An 18,089-nucleotide genomic window follows, 5' to 3' on the forward strand; every position below is an offset into this window, starting at 1 on the left:
GAAAAATTAAAGAATAGAAATATTGAAAAATCCCAAAACTGAAACAATGAAAAATTTAAAAACGGAACAAAAATTTAAGAATTCTGAAATAAAAAATCGCGAAATCAAAACATCAAAACATTGAAAAATATAAAAGTAAAAAATCGAAAAAGTAAAAAATCCAGATTTAAAAGTCAAAGACTCAAAAATTGAAAAATCGAAGAATCGAAATATTGAAAAATCCCAAAACTGAAATATTGAAAAATAATTGTTTTGTTATTGGACCTTAAACCCCTTGGGCACTGTATTGAAAATAAATAAATAAAATCGAAAAATTGAAAAATCTAAAAAATTGTTGAATCGAAGGACTGAAAACTCGAAAAGTTAAAAAATTCCAAAATTGAAATGAAAAATTGGTATCTCCAAAAACTGAATAATGTAGAAAAATTGAAAATCGAAACATTGAAAAATTGAAAAACTGAAACATCGAGAAACGAAACAAAAAAAAATCGAAAAATTGAGAAATAGAAAACTCGGAAACTGAAGAATCGAAATATTGAAAAATCCCAAAACTGAAATATTGAAAAATAATTGAAACTGAACATCGGTAAATAGAGAAATCAAAAAAACTAAAAAAACGAGAAATCGAAAAGTCGAAAAATCGAAGTGGAAAATTCAAAAATATAAAAAATCGATTAACTGAAATATCAAAAAACTGAAAAATTAACGACTTGAAAAACTGAAAAATCCCTGAATCAAACCATCAAAAAACCAAAAAATCGATTAATCGAGAAATTGAGAAATCGAAAAATCCAAAAATCGTAAAAAAACGTCAAAAATTGAAAAATCGAAAATTTTTACAATCAAAATAATTTGATGAATCGAGAAACTGAGCAATCGAAAAAATGAAAAATCCCAACAACGATAACCGAAAAACTGGGTGAACGAAAGATTGAAAATCGAGAAACTGAAAAATCAAAAAATTGAACGAAAAAAATGAAAAGTTCCAAAACTGAAATATCAAAAAATTGAAAAATCGAAAGTTGAAATATCGAGAAGTTGAAAAATTGTTATAAAAATTCAACACAGATTCATTAATCTTACAAATTCAGGGCTGTTACTTTTTAACATTTAGATAACGTTTGCTCTGTATCCAAAAACTGAAAAATCGAAAAATTCAAAAATTCCAAAATTGGGATATCAAAAAATTTAAAAACTTAAACCTGGAGAAACGAAACATTAAATTTCTTTCTTAGTATAAATATAAACAATCGAAGTTAAGCATGTACTGAGGAATTGGGAATGTCTGCACTTTTTTCTCGAAAGATCGAGCAATCGAAACATCAAAAAATTGAAAGATTAAATTATCTAGAATTTGAAAGGTTCCCAAAATTGAAATGTTGAAAAACTGAGAAATCGAAAATTCGAAAAAATTTTAAAAACCCAATAACCGAGATGTCTAGAAATAGAATAAAAAAAATCGTGTAATTGAAAAACTGAAAAACGAAAAAAAAATATTCGAAAGATTGTATAAAATCAGTAAATAGAAAAATCAAAAATTGAAAGAGAGAAATATCGAAGAATCGAAAAGTTGAATATTCTAGAAATCGAGAAATCAAAAAATACAAAATTTTAAAATCGAGAAACCAAACTATCAAAATTGAAAAATTGAAAGATATAAAATTCAAAATTCAAAAAATTGAAAACTCGGAATTTTGAAAAACTGAAATATTGAAATATAATTGAATTTGAAAACTTCCGAAACTAAAACATCAGCAAATTGAGGAATCAAAAAATTGAAAACCAAAAAACTAAGAAATAGCAAAATTGACGACTTGAAAAACTGAAAAATCGAAAAATCGCTAAATCGAGAAGTTGAGAAATAAAAAAATCAATTGAGCGAGAAATTAAGAAATCGAAAAATACAAAAATCGCAAAGAAAGAAACGTCAAAAATTGAAAAATCTAAAAATTTTTAAATCAAAATTTGAAGAATTGCGAAACTGAATAACAAAAAAATCCAAAAATTGAATCAGAAAATTGAAAAAATAAAAGTCGAGAAATCGAAAAACTGAAAAATATAAAATTCAAAAATCGAAAAGTAGAAATTCCAGATGGAAAAATCGAAGACTCGAAAATTGAAAAATCGAAGACTCGAAATCTTGAAAAATACCAAAACGGAAATATTAAAAAATAAATAAAAATAAATAAATAAATAAATAAACAATTGAAGAACTGAAAAACTGAAAACTTCAGAAACTGAAATATCCGTAAATTAAGAAATCAAAAAATTGAAGAGAAATCGAAGAGCCAAAAAATCGAAGTAGAAAAATCAAAAATATAAAAATTAATTAATTGAAAAATTAAAAAATTGAAAAATCGAAAAATCGCTAAATCGAGAAATCAAAAAACCAGAACAGTGATTAATCGGGAAGTTGAGAAATCGAGAAATTCAAAAATCGCAAAAAAGAAACGTCCAAAATTGAAAAATCGAAAAATTTTAAAATAAAAAATTGAGTAACCGAAAAAATAAAAGTCCCATCACCGAGAATCGAAAAACTGAAATTTGAAAAACTGAAAAATCGAGAAATCGGAGAATCGAAAAATCGAAGTCGAAAAATCAAAAATTTTAAAAATCGATTAATTGAAAAATCACAAAACTGAGAAATCGAAAAACTGTGGACTTGAAGATATGAAAAATCGGAAAAACGCTAAATCGAGAAATCAAAAAACCAAAAAAATCGACTAATGGAGAAATTGAGAAATCTAAAAATCCAAAAATCGGAAAAAAGGGACGTCAAAAACTAAAAATCGAAAAATTTTACAATCCAAATTTGAAGAATCGAGAGCTTGAAAGATCACAAAATTGAAATATTCGAACAGCGAAAATCGAAAAATTGAAAATCGAGAAAGTGAAAAATCGAAAAATTAAACGAAAAATGTCCCAAAATTGAAATATCGAAACATTGAAAAATCGAAAGTTGAAAAATCTAGAAATAAAAAAATTGTTATAAAAATACAAGACAAACTCAAACATAGAAAAACGAAACATCTAAAGATAGCGAAATACTACATAAAAAATTCTGTTTAACCCGTTTAAAAACCACACCATATTTTATTGATAAAAAGTTGAAGTCATTTCCGGAAAAAAATAGAGAAGATGGTAATATTACACTTATCTTACATATGTTTTTGTTATTATGAAATTTTAGGCCTCTATTGTTTGATCGTACTTGACTTAATTTGACCTGATCATACTGAATCTGACTTGACCTAACTTGATTTTGAATTGTTCTGTCCTTAACTGTTCTGATTTTGCCTGGATTTATTTGACCTGATTCAATTTAATCTGATCCGTCTACCCTCTCAGACAAACCTACTTAACTGACCTGACCTGACTTGACCCGACTTGTTCTGTCATTAACTGATCTAATCTGACCTAATTCCATTTGACCTGACCTAACTTCTCGGGACCTAACATGAACTGATCTGACATGATCTGACTTGATTTTAATTTTGAAAATGATTATTCATTCATCATCATCATTATTTAAACCTTAATAATAAGTATTTGAAAAAAAATCTAGATTCTGTTCAAAGATTTTGTAACAACGTAAGAATGAAATTATTATTATTATAAAAATATTTTAAGTACATATATAATAAACACCATATCAGAATTTGCTTTATATATATATATATATATATATATATAAATGTAACATAATACCCTGAGCCATCGTGATGCCACTTCGAAAAAAACAAATTGATACATATTTTAAATCAAGACTTTTTACATTGTAGAACTTGGCAGTTCGGTTGGGTAGTGCGCCGCCCCCACCCCCAACTAGCCGCCTCCGACCACCCCACCCCACAACAAAACCCCTCTCAACAATAGCAACGGCCCCAGCATTCGATTTTTCGCCCAGATTTATATCCCTCAGCATACTTATTTTCTCGGAATCTCGGCTATTACAAGATCGATTTCTGATGCCCGTCCCCTCTAAAACCTTCCCCATTTCATAAAATATCCATATTTGAATTCCTCCAACGTCCCAAACTATGGTAAAACGTTGCAATAAAATATTGACTAGCTTCCATAAACTCCAAACAAGTTTATTTTGAATACATTACCGCTCTCCGGGAACAAAACCGCGAAGAATAGCAAATTACCCCCACCCGAACAAACAAAAAAAAAAACTCCGGTGGTGTTTAAAGTCACTAGATCTGTTATTACATTTAGAAAGTACGACAAATTACGTGTGTCACATCCAGAATTATCCAGTCAACGCTATTCCAGTCACAAAACTAACTCCAGCCCTATACAACGAGAAAGCGTCACCGGGAACACACAGGATAAACAGTGTTTCACTGTTTATCCTGTGTCGGGAGGACGTGTTGCCAGAAAGAAAATGGACACCGAAATGACAGTAACAGGATTCCTACTTTCGTCATGTCCAAGAATATTTATCATATGTGTACGCCTATTGAAATATCTATGAAAGATTTTTTTATTCAATATTCAACTGATTTCATTATTTTCATTTAAAATCAAAGAATTTCAGTCGCGCAGGCCCGATTCCAGTCAAATACCGCGACCAGACGCACGGTTTCCATGGCAACGGCTTTTATCAGCACTTCATCAGTGGAGTAGATGTAAGTGGATGTAAGTTTTTCAACATTTCGATTCTTCAGTTTTGGATATTGGGGTTTTTCGAATTTACGATTGCTCGATTTTTTCCTTTTTTTCGATTTTTCAATTTTTCGATATTTCGATTTTCCAATTTTTTACTTCTCGATTTTTTACTTTTTCAATTTTTCGTTTTTCAGGTTTTTAATTTTTCAATTTTTTGATTTAATAAATTTTTCATTTTTTGACTTCGATTTTTTAAGTTATTGACGTTTCGATTTCGATTTTTTTCAATTTTTGGATATTTCCGTTTTAGGAATTTTCGACATTTCGATTCCTCAAGTTTAGATATTTCGGGTTTTCAAAATTTCGATTGCTCGATTTTTTAGGTTTCGATTTTCCAATTTTTCGCTTTTTAAGTTTCATATTTTTCAATTTTTCGATTTTCTGATTTTTTACTTTTTTCAATTTTTCAATTTGTCGATTTTTGGTTCATTCGATTTTCAGTGTTTCAATTCTTCAATTTTTCGGTTTATTAAGTTTTCCGTTTTTCGACTTCGATTTTTTGATTTATCGTCATTTCGATCTCGAGATTTTTCAACATTTCTTCAGTTTAGATATTTGGGTTTTTCGAATTTACGATTGCTCGATTTTTTCCATTTTTTCGATTTTTCGATTTTTCGATATTGTAGTTTTGGCATTTTTCAATATTTCGATTTTCCAATTTTTTACTTCTCGATTTTTCACTTTTTCAATTTTTCGTTTTTTCAGGTTTTTAATTTTTCAATTTTTTGATTTACTAAATTTTTCATTTTTTGACTTCGATTTTTTAAGTTATCGACGTTTCGATTTCGATTTTTTTCAATTTTTGGATATTTCCGTTTTAGGAATTTTCGACATTTGGATTCCTCAAGTTTAGATATTTCGGGTTTTCAAAATTTCGATTGCTCGATTTTTAGGTTTCGATTTTCCAATTTTTCGTTTTTTAAGTTTCATATTTTTCAATTTTTCGATTTTCTGATTTTTTACTTTTTTCAATTTTTCAATTTGTCGATTTTTGGTTCATTCGATTTTCAGTGTTTCATTTCTTCAATTTTTCGGTTTATTAAGTTTTCCGTTTTTCGACTTCGATTTTTTGATTTATCATTATTTCGATCTCGAGATTTTTCAACATTTCTTTAGTTTAGATATTTGGGTTTTTCGAATTTACGATTGCTCGATTTTTTTCTTTTTTTCGATTTTTCGATTTTTCGATATTGTAGTTTTGGCATTTTTCAATATTTCGATTTTACAATTTTTTACTTTTCTCGATTTTTCACTTTTTCAATATTTTGTTTTTTCAGGTTTTTAATATTTCAATTTTTTGATTTACTAAATTTTTTATTTTTTGACTTCGATTTTTTAAGTTATCGACGTTTCGATTTCGATTTTTTTCAATTTTTGGATATTTCCGTTTTAGGAATTTTCGACATTTGGATTCCTCAAGTTTAGATATTTCGGGTTTTCAAAATTTCGATTGCTCGATTTTTTAGGTTTCGATTTTCCAATTTTTCGCTTTTTAAGTTTCATATTTTTCAATTTTTCGATTTTCTGATTTTTTACTTTTTTCAATTTTTCAATTTGTGGATTTTTGGTTCATTCGATTTTCAGTTTTTCAATTCTTCAATTTTTCGGTTTATTAAATTTTCCGTGTTTCGACTTCGATTTTTTGATTTATCGTTATTTCGATCTCGAGATTTTTCAACATTTCTTCAGTTTAGATATTTGGGTTTTTCGAATTTACGATTGCTGGATTTTTTCCATTTTTTCGATTTTTCGATTTTTCGATATTGTAGTTTTGGCATTTTTCAATATTTCGATTTTCCAATTTTTTACTTCTCGATTTTTCACTTTTCCAATTTTTCGTTTTTTCAGGTTTTTAATATTTCAATTTTTTGATTTACTAAATTTTTAATTTTTTGACTTCGATTTTTTAAGTTATCCACGTTTCGATTTCGATTTTTTTCAATTTTTGGATATTTCCGTTTTAGGAATTTTCGACATTTCGATTCCTCAAGTTTAGATATTTCGGGTTTTCAAAATTTCGATTGCTCGATTTTTTAGGTTTCGATTTTCCAATTTTTCGCTTTTTAAGTTTCATATTTTTCAATTTTTCGATTTTCTGATTTTTTACTTTTTTCAATTTTTCAATTTGTCGATTTTTGGTTCATTCGATTTTCAGTGTTTCAATTCTTCAATTTTTCGGTTTATTAAATTTTCCGTTTTTCGACTTCGATTTTTTGATTTATCGTTATTTCGATCTCGAGATTTTTCAACATTTCTTCAGTTTAGATATTTGGGTTTTTCGAATTTACGATTGCTCGATTTTTTCCATTTTTTCGATTTTTCGATTTTTCGATATTGTAGTTTTGGCATTTTTCAATATTTCGATTTTCCAATTTTTTACTTCTCGATTTTTCACTTTTCCAATTTTTCGTTTTTTCAGGTTTTTAATATTTCAATTTTTTGATTTACTAAATTTTTCATTTTTTGACTTCGATTTTTTAAGTTATCGACGTTTCGATTTCGATTTTTTTCAATTTTTGGATATTTCCGTTTTAGGAATTTTCGACATTTCGATTCCTCAAGTTTAGATATTTCGGGTTTTCAAAATTTCGATTGCTCGATTTTTTAGATTTCGATTTTCCAATTTTTCGCTTTTTAAGTTTCATATTTTTCAATTTTTCGATTTTCTGATTTTTTACTTTTTTCAATTTTTCAATTTGTCGATTTTTGGTTCATTCGATTTTCAGTGTTTCAATTCTTCAATTTTTCGGTTTATTAAGTTTTCCGTTTTTCGACTTCGATTTTTTGATTTATCGTTATTTCGATCTCGAGATTTTTCAACATTTCTTTAGTTTAGATATTTGGGTTTTTCGAATTTACGATTGCTCGATTTTTTCCTTTTTTTCGATTTTTCGATTTTTCGATATTGTAGTTTTGGCATTTTTCAATATTTCGATTTTCCAATTTTTTACTTCTCGATTTTTTACTTTTTCAATTTTTCGTTTTTCAGGTTTTTAATTTTTCAATTTTTTGATTTACTAAATTTTTCATTTTTTGACTTCGATTTTTTAAGTTATCGACGTTTCGATTTCGATTTTTTTCAATTTTTGGATATTTCCCTTTTAGGAATTTTCGACATTTCGATTCCTCAAGTTTAGATATTTCGGGTTTTCAAAATTTCGATTGCTCGATTTTTTAGGTTTCGATTTTCCAATTTTTCGCTTTTTTAGTTTCATATTTTTCAATTTTTCGATTTTCTGATTTTTTACTTTTTCCAATTTTTCAATTTGTCGATTTTTGGTTCATTCGATTTTCAGTTTTTCAATTCTTCAATTTTTCGGTTTATTAAATTTTCCGTTTTTCGACTTCGATTTTTTGATTTATCGTTATTTCGATCTCGAGATTTTTCAACATTTCTTCAGTTTAGATATTTGGGTTTTTCGAATTTACGATTGCTCGATTTTTTCCTTTTTTTCGATTTTTCGATTTTTCGATATTGTAGTTTTGGCATTTTTCAATATTTCGATTTTACAATTTTTTAGTTCTCGATTTTTTACTTTTTCAATTTTTCGTTTTTTCAGGTTTTTAATTTTTCAATTTTTTGATTTACTAAATTTTTAATTTTTTGACTTCGATTTTTTAAGTTATCGACGTTTCGATTTCGATTTTTTTCAATTTTTGAATATTTCCGTTTTAGGAATTTTCGACATTTGGATTCCTCAAGTTTAGATATTTCGGGTTTTCAAAATTTCGATTGCTCGATTTTTTAGGTTTCGATTTTCCAATTTTTCGTTTTTTAAGTTTCAAATTTTTCAATTTTTCGATTTTCTGATTTTTTACTTTTTTCAATTTTTCAATTTGTCGATTTTTGGTTCATTCGATTTTCAGTGTTTCAATTCTTCAATTTTTCGGTTTATTAAGTTTTCCGTTTTTCGACTTCGATTTTTTGATTTATCGTTATTTCGATCTCGAGATTTTTCAACATTTCGATTCTTCAGTTTGGGATATTGGGGTTTTTCGAATTTACGTTTGCTCGATTTTTTCCTTTTTTTCGATTTTTCAATTTTTCAATATTTCGATTTTCCAATTCTTTACTTCTCGATTTTTTACATTTTCAATGTTTCGTTTTTCAGGTTTTAAATTTTCAATTTTTTGATTTACTAAATTTTCCATTTTTTGACTTCGATTTTTTAAGTTATCGACGTTTCGATTTTTTTCAATTTTTGGATATTTCCGTTTTAGGAATTTTCGACATTTCGATTCCTCAAGTTTTGATATTTCGGGTTTTCAAAATTTCGATTGCTCGATGTTTTATGTTTCGATTTTCCAATTTTTCGTTTTTTAAGTTTCAGATTTTTCAATTTTTCGATTTTTATATTTTAGATTTTTCAATTCTTCAGTTTTTCGACTTTTCCATTTTTCAAGTTCCTGGTTAATCGATTTTTTACGTGTGTTTCACTGTTTATCCTGTGTCGGGAGGACGTGTTGCCAGTAAGAAAATGGACACTGAAATGACAGTAACAGGATTCCCTACTTTCGTCATGTTCAAGAATATTTATCATATGTGTACGCCCATTGAAATATCTGTGAACGATTTTTTATTCAATATTCAACCGAATTCATTATTTTCATTTAAAATCAAAGAATTTCAGTCGCGCAGGACCCGATCCAGTCAAATACCGCGACCAGACGCACGGTTTCCATGGCAACGACTTTTATCAGCACTTCATCAGTGTAAGTGGATGTAAGTTTTGATACGTTTTATACAAGTGGAGCGAGATAGAAAATTAGTTTTGATAATTATGACACAAATTGGGTAATTTTTAAATATTGAAAATTACTGTATGTTTTGCTGTTTGTAGACGTTGTAACTCCCCGCACCTGAACTTCCTGGAAATCGAACCGTCTTCATTACCGGCGGACCGCAGTTTGCGCGACAACTGCCAGCGAAATATCGCCGTATTCGGAGGCCAACTTTTCCTTTGATGTTATATTAGTGAACACATCCCCGAGCTCGTATAAAGCGAAAGATAATTCAACCAAAATACCGATTCCACGTCAAAAACAATTCTCGAAGAAATTAAAGCACTTGATGAGCGCCAGTCTCACGAGGCGGTTTTTGTCTGATGGGTTTTCGCTTTGGAGCACTCGAAACTCTGGCCGATGTAACGAGGCGGAAACACACGTTTTTCATTAAGGCTTTCGATGCATTAGGGTATTGGCAGGGGGATAATGAGGGGGAGGGGTTGTTTGTGTGCGAGTATCAGCCTTTGCGCTATGTTTTTCTTGGGTGGGTGAAGAAACGTCGAGGTCATAACCTGAGTGAGAGTGTTTTACGGAATTAGAAGCGGCTGTCGCCGATTTGGTCGATTTTTATTGGACGGATAATTTGCGAAACTACCGGACCGATTGCTGTAAATTTTAGAGTTCGAGTGTCGCCTGATCTAAAGCTGAAGTTGTCTCGGCGCGTTATTGATGGGTGCGTGTTGCACGTTTTATTTTCAGGGCCGGATTACTTCAGGTTGACATTTATAACAAGTTTGGAGCGTGTAAAGCGTATCAGTTACACGACGGAATGATAGATGGGGGTAGATTAACAGTGAACGAGTTGTGCAGGGCGGAAAGTGAGGTCATAAAATGATTAATTAATAAAGGTTGAAGTTAATTTAATGCAGCTTCAAATAGGGGTGATGTTAGAGTGTTTATGGGGTGAGAATAGTTTAGAGCCGTTAATTGTTAATATTATTATTGTCGTTGTTAAGGGTAATAAATTCGTTACAAAATTATTCGAAAATTGTTAATTACTATTAAATATTTGTTTTTTTTGATCGCTCACGTGAGACCGCTTTTTTGGTAATTTCTAGAAAGCGAAAAATTGAAACATCGAAAAGTCGAAAAATTTTTAACATCTAAAAACAGAAAAATCAATTCAAAAATAGAAATTTCGAAGATTCGAAAAGTCGAAAAATCTAGAAATCGAGGAATCGAGAAATCGAAAAATCTAAAATTTAAATAACCGAAAAATTAAAATATCGAAAAATTAAAAACCGGAAAAGAATCGAAAAACTAAAAAATCCAGAAACTGAAAAATTCCAAAACTGAAATGACAAAAAATTAAAAAATCGGAACATAGAAAAATTGGAAGATCGGAGAACGGAGAAACAGAGAGATCGAAACATCGAAAATTTGAAAAATATGTCGAAAAATTGGAAAACTGAAACATCGAGAACCGAAATATCAAAAGATCGCGAAATCGAACAGTCGAAAAATTTACAAATCGAAATATCTGAAATTAAAGAATTGAAATGTCGAAAGTCCCAAACCGGAAATATGAAAAAATGAAAAAATCGAAAAATCGATAATAAGTCGAAAAATAGAATTTGAAAATGGAAAATTTAATAAATCGAAAAATTGAAAAATCAAAAACCTGAAAAATAAAAATCAAAAAATTGAAAATGTAAAATTTAAAAAATGTAAAAATTGAAAATTCAAATCTAAAAAGAAAAAAATTGGGAAATAGGAAAATTGAAGTATCGAAAAATTAAAAAAACGAAAAGTTGAAAAATCAAAAAAAAAGAAAAAATGAAGAATTGAAAAACTGAAAAATCGAGAAATCGAGAAGCCGAAAAATCGAGCAGTCGAAAAACCAAAAAACTGATTAACCAAGAAATTGAAAAATCGAAAAAAAAATAAAAATAAAAAAGAAATCAAAAAACTGAGAAATCGAAAAATCGATAATTCGAAAAATGGAAATTTAATTAATCAAAAACCTGAAAAATTAAAAAATTAAAAAATTGAAGAATAACTGAAAAACTGAAAAATGGAAAAATCGATAAATCTAGAACTCGAAAAATCAAATAGTCGAAAAACCAAAAATTGATCAGTTGAGAAGTTAAGAAATCGAAATATTGAAAAATTGAAAAATCGAGAAAGTAAAAAATCGGGAAATCGAAAAATTGAATAATCGAAAAATTGAAAGATCAAAAAACCTGAAAAACTGAAGAATTGAAAAATTGACAATCCGAAAAATCGAGAGGTTGAGAAATAGAAAAATCGAAAAGTTGAAAAATCGGAAAAAGTAAAAAATCTAGCAATCGAAATTTCGTAAACTCGAAATATCTAAACTTGAAGAATCAAAATGTCCAAAATCCGAAAATAACCAAATTTGAAAAATCTAAATCAAAATATATAAGTCAAAAAATCGAAATCGAAAAATGGAAAATTTAATAAATCAAAAAATTGAAAAATCAAAAAATTGAAAAATTGAAAAACTGAAACATCGAAAAAACGAAAAATCGAAAAGTCGAAAAACCAAAAATCGATCGATCGAAAAATTAAGAAATCGAAAAAACGAAAAATCGATGAATTAAAAAACTGAAAAATGTAAAATTTAAAAAACGAATTTGTTAAATCGAAAAAGAGAAAAATTGAAAAACTGAAAAACCTAGAAATCGAGAAATCGAAAAGTCGAAAAACCAAAAAAATAATTAACCAAGAACTTGAAAAATCGAAAAATTGAAGAATTGAAAAATCTAAAAACGGAAATATCAAAAAATAAAAAATTTAAAAGACGAAAAATTGAAAAATCGTAAAAAGTAAAAATGGAAAACGAAACATCGATAAGTCAAAAAATCGAACTGGAAAAATAGAAAATTTAATAAATCAAAAAATTGAAAAGTCAAAAACCTGAAATACTGAAAAATTGAAAAACTGAAACATCGAAAAAACGAAAAATCAAAAATCGAAAAATTGGAAAAGTAAAACAACGGGAAGCCGAAAATTTGAAGAATCGAAATGTTAAAAAATTCCAAAACTGAAACATCGAAAAATTGAAAACTCAAAAACCAGGAAAATTGAAAAATCGATAAAGTTGAAGAATTGAAAAACTGAAAATTGAAAAATTGAGAAGTTGAGAAATCGAAAAAAAAAATCGGGCAATCAAAAATTCGGAAACCCGAAATATCTAAAATTGAAGAATCGAAAAAAATCCTCAGACGGAAATATCCAATAATTGAAAAATCGAAATCGAAAAATCAATAAGTCCAAAAATCGAGGTCGAAAAACAGAAAATTTAATAAATCTAAGAATTGAAAAATCAAAAAACCGAAAAATTGAAAAACCTGGAAAAATGAAAAATCGAAAAATTGAAAAATTGAAAAATCTAAAATATTAAAAACCCAAAATTGAACATCGAAAAAATAAAGCGAAAACCCGAAATGTCGAAAAATCCCAAGACGGAAATATCCAAAAATTGAAAAATTGAAAAATCGAAAAATTTGAGAATTAAAAAATCTAAAATTTAAAAACGAAGAATTGAAAAAAATAAAAAAATTCAGAAATCATAAAATTTAAAATTGGAAAAATCGAAAAATTCAAGAATAGAATTGTCGAAAATTCTCAAAAGGGAAATAACAAAAAATTGAAAAACCGAAAAATTAAAAAATCGATAATAAGTCGAAAAGTGGTAATTTTAAAACGAAAAAATGAAAAATCAAGTACCTGAAAAACTGAAAAATCTAAAAATTGAAAATTTGAAAAAACTGAAAAATCGAAATAGTAAAAAATCAAAAACCCGAAATATCAAGAATTGAATTATTAGAATGTCGAAAATATCCAAAAATTGAAAAATCGGAATCGAAAAATCGATAAACCAAAAAATTGAAGTCGAAAAACGGAAAATTGAAAAAAATCGAAAAATTGCAAAACTGAAAAATCGAAAAAACCAAGAATCGAGAAATTGAAAAATTGAAAAAAGTTAAATTGAAAAAACAAAAAATCGAAAAATCCAGAAAGTAAAGAATGGGAAAGTCGAAAAATCGATAATTCGAAAAATGGAAATTTAATTAATCAAAAACCTGAAAAATTAAAAAATTAAAAAATTGAAGAATAACTGAAAAACTGAAAAATGGAAAAATCGATAAATCTAGAACTCGAAAAATCAAATAGTCGAAAAAGTAAAAAATCTAGCAATCGAAATTTCGTAAACTCGAAATATCTAAACTTGAAGAATCAAAATGTCCAAAATCCAAAAATAACCAAATTTGAAAAATCTAAATCAAAATATATAAGTCAAAAAATCGAAATCGAAAAATGGAAAATTTAATAAATCAAAAAATTGAAAAATCAAAAACCCGAAAAATTGAAAAATCAAAAAATTGAAAAATTGAAAAACTGAAACATTGAAAAAACGAAAAATCGAAAAGTCGGAAAACCAAAAATCGATCGATCGAAAAGTTAAGAAATCGAAAAAACGAAAAATCGATGAATTAAAAAACTGAAAAATGTAAAATTTAAAAAACGAATTTGTTAAATCGAAAAATAGAAAAATTGAAAAACTGAAAAACCTAGAATTATTAGAATGTCGAAAATATCCAAAAATTGAAAAATCGGAATCGAAAAATCGATAAACCAAAAAATTGAAGTCGAAAAACGGAAAATTGAAAAAAATCGAAAAATTGCAAAACTGAAAAATCGAAAAAACCAAGAATCGAGAAATTGAAAAATTGAAAAAAGTTAAATTGAAAAAACAAAAAATCGAAAAATCCAGAAAGTAAAGAATGGGAAAGTCGAAAAATTGATGAATCGAAATGTTGCAAAATCTCAATATTCAAAAACTGAACAATCGAAATCGAAAATCGAAAAGTCAAAAAACCGAAATAAAAAAACGGAAAATTGAATAAATGGAAAAATTGAAAAATCAAAAACCTGAAAAATTGATGAATCGAAAAATTGAAGAATTGAACACAGTACATTTAAAAAAAATTGAAAAGTCGGAAAAGTAAAAAATGGGAAAATCGAAAAACTGATGAATCGAAATGTTTAAAAATCCAAAAATATAGTTCAAAAAAAAAAAATTGAAAAATCGAGAAATCGAAAAGTTGAAAAATCAAAAGTATAAAAACCAAAAAATCGATTAATCACGAATTTGAGAAATCGAAAATCGAAAACCTGAAAAATTAAAAAATCTAAAATTTAAAACAAGAAAAATTGAAAAATGGAAAAAAGTAAAAAAAAAACGCGAAGTCGAAAAATCGAAGAATCTCAAAACGGAACTATCAAAAAATTGAAAAAACGAAAATTCAAAAAATCGTAAAATTGGAAAATCAAAAACCTGGAAAATTGAAAAATGGATAGAGCGAGAGTCAGAAAACCAAAAAAATCGATTAATCAAGAACTTGAGAAATCGAAAAGTCGAAAAAATAAATCAAGAAATCAAAAAATTGGAAAGTCGAAAAATCGAAAAATTGTAGAATCAAAATGTGGAAAAATCCCAAATCTGAAAAATCGAAGTCGAAAAACTGAAAAATTGAAAAATCGAAAAGTTGAAAAATCGAAAATTGACTCGAAAAATGTAAAATTCCAAACACTGAAATATCAAATAATCAATTGATCGAAAAATTGAAAATCGAGAAATTGATAGAACGAAAATCGAGAAATTGAAAAATTGAAAAATCAGAAATTGAAAAATTCAAGAATAAAAAAAATAAAAAACTGAAAGTCCCAAAACTGAAATAAAGAAAATCGAAAATTCGAAAAATTGGGAATTCGGAAAATCGTTATATATTTAAAATTTTGACTTTTTTCCAAAAGTTTAGAAGTCTAGAATAAAAATTCAAGACAGATTCATAAACCACAAATTCACAAACTATGTTACTGTTCAACATTTAAATAACATTTATTAGGACAGAATTGTAAGATGACGTCATTCCATTATTGGAAGTGAGCAGACAAATTTCGGTTAGGGTTTTACCATCGACATGATATCCTTACAACAAACTTTGACAACAATCGGTCCGGTAGTTGCGGAAATTATCTGCATAATAATAAATAAATATCCGAACAGACGGTCGACAGACAGACAGGCGGAAACTAGAGACCTATTTTTTCGTACTCTAGGAGTCATGAAACGTCGATAAAACATAAAAGTAGCCAGTCACCCGGGAAGTAAAAATTTCAATAATCTCTGAATTATCACAAACCTTTATTAGGCAATAAATTAACAAACACAATAAATAACCACTAACTACTACTGACTATCCCATTATTGCAGCGCCTGTAGCAAATCCTTCTTGCTGTACCCGAACTCCTTCCCTTCTTGCTCCTCTCCTTTTTTCCCAAAGTCCTGGAAGTTCTTATAAAACGCCTCCTTCCCTTCTTCACCCTTGAACCCACTATTCTGTCCATTAAAGTGCCCTTTATCCACGAAACCCTTCACTCCTTGTTCTCCTTGCTGGTACGCCCCATCTTCGTGCCCACCCTTCTCGAATCCACCCTTATGGGAAGCATGGTTCGCGTCATAATCTCCATGTTTACTAAACTGCCCACTGGCATCCGATTCGTCGTAGAAGGAATGGTCCTTTTTGAATTCGTCCTTGTGGTGCACCCTGTGGTAGCCTTTAGTTTTAGAGCCCTTTTTGTGGCTTTTGGATTGACTGAAATGGGAGCCTTGGGAGCCTTTGCTTGCTTCCTCTTTCTGACCATAGTGGGCGGCTTGGTCGTGGTGGTTAGCCTTGTTGCCGCCTTGTTCGTTATAGAACTCTTTGTGGCCTTTACTGTCGTGCTGGCCTTGCGCTCCTTTATCATATTCTTCAGCGGTTTTATAGCCTGTGGAGCCTTTTTCACCGTGAGCGCTTTGGTTGGCGTCGGAGTACGACGAGCCGCCGCCTTTTTCGAAATTGGAGGAGTCGGAGACGGGCACGGGGGCGGCGATGGGGGCAGGTCTGGAAAAAACACAAAATTGAACGATTATCGTTATTATAATAAGACCCGGAACTTCCCCACGTGCTTGTTATCTCATCCCCAATCCAAATATTATCCCTACCTGAACGCTTGCGTCTGCAGGGGGTAGTGCAGGGCGTAGGGGTGCGCCTGTATCCCGTAGTTGAGCGGCACCACTCCCACGGGAGCCTGCGGCTTGTACTCCACGAAGGGCAGCTGCTGCGTGTACCGCCCCAGCAGCGGCGGGTAGGCGAAGTGGCCGACGCCGTTCGCCGCCACCGGGTAGGCGTACAGCGGGCCCCCGGAGTGCAGCTGGTACGCGTATCCCGACGCCGACGACTCCTGGTCGTCGATTTCGGCGTGTTTCATGTAGACGCTCTCGGCGCACAGCGCGGGGCGGAAGAGCAAAAGTAACGCGAGAAGGCACTTCATTCTGGGACGGGTCGAGACTGGCGGTGGTGTGGCGGCTGGCGGAGTTTTATAAGCGAGGAAATTTCAGCAAGAGAGGTGTTGTAATGTATGAATGAGAGCTAGAGGACATTGTGGAGAAATTGACCTGGTAATTGGATTTGTCACGTTGGGGCTGTTATGGTCGACCGAGAAACGTACGGTTGCAACATGGAGGCGGTTAGCGGAGGTAAATGGGTTTAGGACGGGAAAATTGGCCGAAAAAGGGGACGGGTGAGGTTTGGCACGTAGTTACGAGGCGAAAAAATTACAGACTTATTAGATGTACAAAATTAATTTTTTAACGCATTGTGAGTTTGCGCAGTTATTTCGGGATTGAATGCTTTTATATTGTTAATGACGTTTTGATTTCATCGCTAAAATGGCTTAATGGAAATTAACGTTAAAAATTCAATCATCGACGAAACACAATTTGCGTTTTCATATGTAGGTACAAAGGGGAATTTAGGGGAGTGTTAAAAGCTCCATGTATATTTATCGCGTTTTTACGGTTATGGTCCGTTCGTAAATATTTTGTTATGAAAATAAAAAATAGCTGACGAGTTTATTGGAACATCATAATTCCAACATTATTATAATCGCAATTTTATGTTTTTGGGTTTCCCGTTTCCGCATATCTGTCGTTTGTATTTTGCCTCTTAGCGATTTTATTAAAATTTTATGCAAAATTAATCAATTTATTTTCATTTTTAGCTTTATGTGTGTCGATTTTTGAAAAAACGCCAAAATTTTGCAATTTAAATTATACACTTGTTGCGAAATTTGTCCTACGTTTTAAGGTTATAGTTAATATGATAAATTTCTAACAGATTTCGTGTATTCATCCATTGGAAAAAAATAATGACGTCAATTCAAAATTTTGCTAAGTAAATGTCATTTGGAACTTATGTTTTTTAAATTTTTTGGCAAAATCCAACACTGATTTGCGGTCTCGATAAATCTAGAAACATTTAAAACGGAACAGTTGAAAAACCGAAATATTTAAAATCGAGAAAAAGAAACATTAAAAACTCGAAATTTTAAAATTTAAGAAAAAATTTTGAAAAATATCAAAACTGATACATCGAGAAATTGAGAATTCGAAAATTTGAAAAATCATGAAATTCTAATTCGAAAAATCGAAAATTTTAAAAATTCAAACATCAAAATTCCGAAAAATCGAAAACTTGAAAACTTGAAAAATATAAAATTTAGAATAGAACAATCAAAACATCCAAATATCGAAAAATTGAAAAATCTAAGTTTAAAAA

General features: G+C 29.5%; 2 protein-coding genes across 4 annotated transcripts in view; one reads left to right on the forward strand and one right to left on the reverse strand.

Moving 5' to 3' along the window:
* LOC135140866 (uncharacterized) overlaps positions 1-18,089 on the forward strand; it is a 198,138-nt gene that overhangs the window by 17,233 nt on the left and 162,816 nt on the right. The window lies entirely within an intron of this gene.
* Positions 15,283-16,873, reverse strand: LOC135140968 (RNA-binding protein EWS-like). The gene is made up of 2 exons (XM_064071728.1): positions 16,475-16,873; positions 15,283-16,373 (listed from the first exon to the last, which is right to left on the reverse strand). The coding sequence occupies exons 1-2, from the start codon at positions 16,801-16,803 to the stop codon at positions 15,695-15,697; spliced, it is 1,008 nt and encodes a 335-aa protein (XP_063927798.1). The 5' UTR covers positions 16,804-16,873; the 3' UTR covers positions 15,283-15,694.

Source organism: Zophobas morio, unplaced genomic scaffold (assembly GCF_036711695.1).
Source record: "Zophobas morio isolate AGI-343-1 ecotype UQ-CSIRO unplaced genomic scaffold, CSIRO_AGI_Zmor_V1 ptg000041l, whole genome shotgun sequence".
Lineage (NCBI taxonomy): Eukaryota > Metazoa > Arthropoda > Insecta > Coleoptera > Tenebrionidae > Zophobas > Zophobas morio.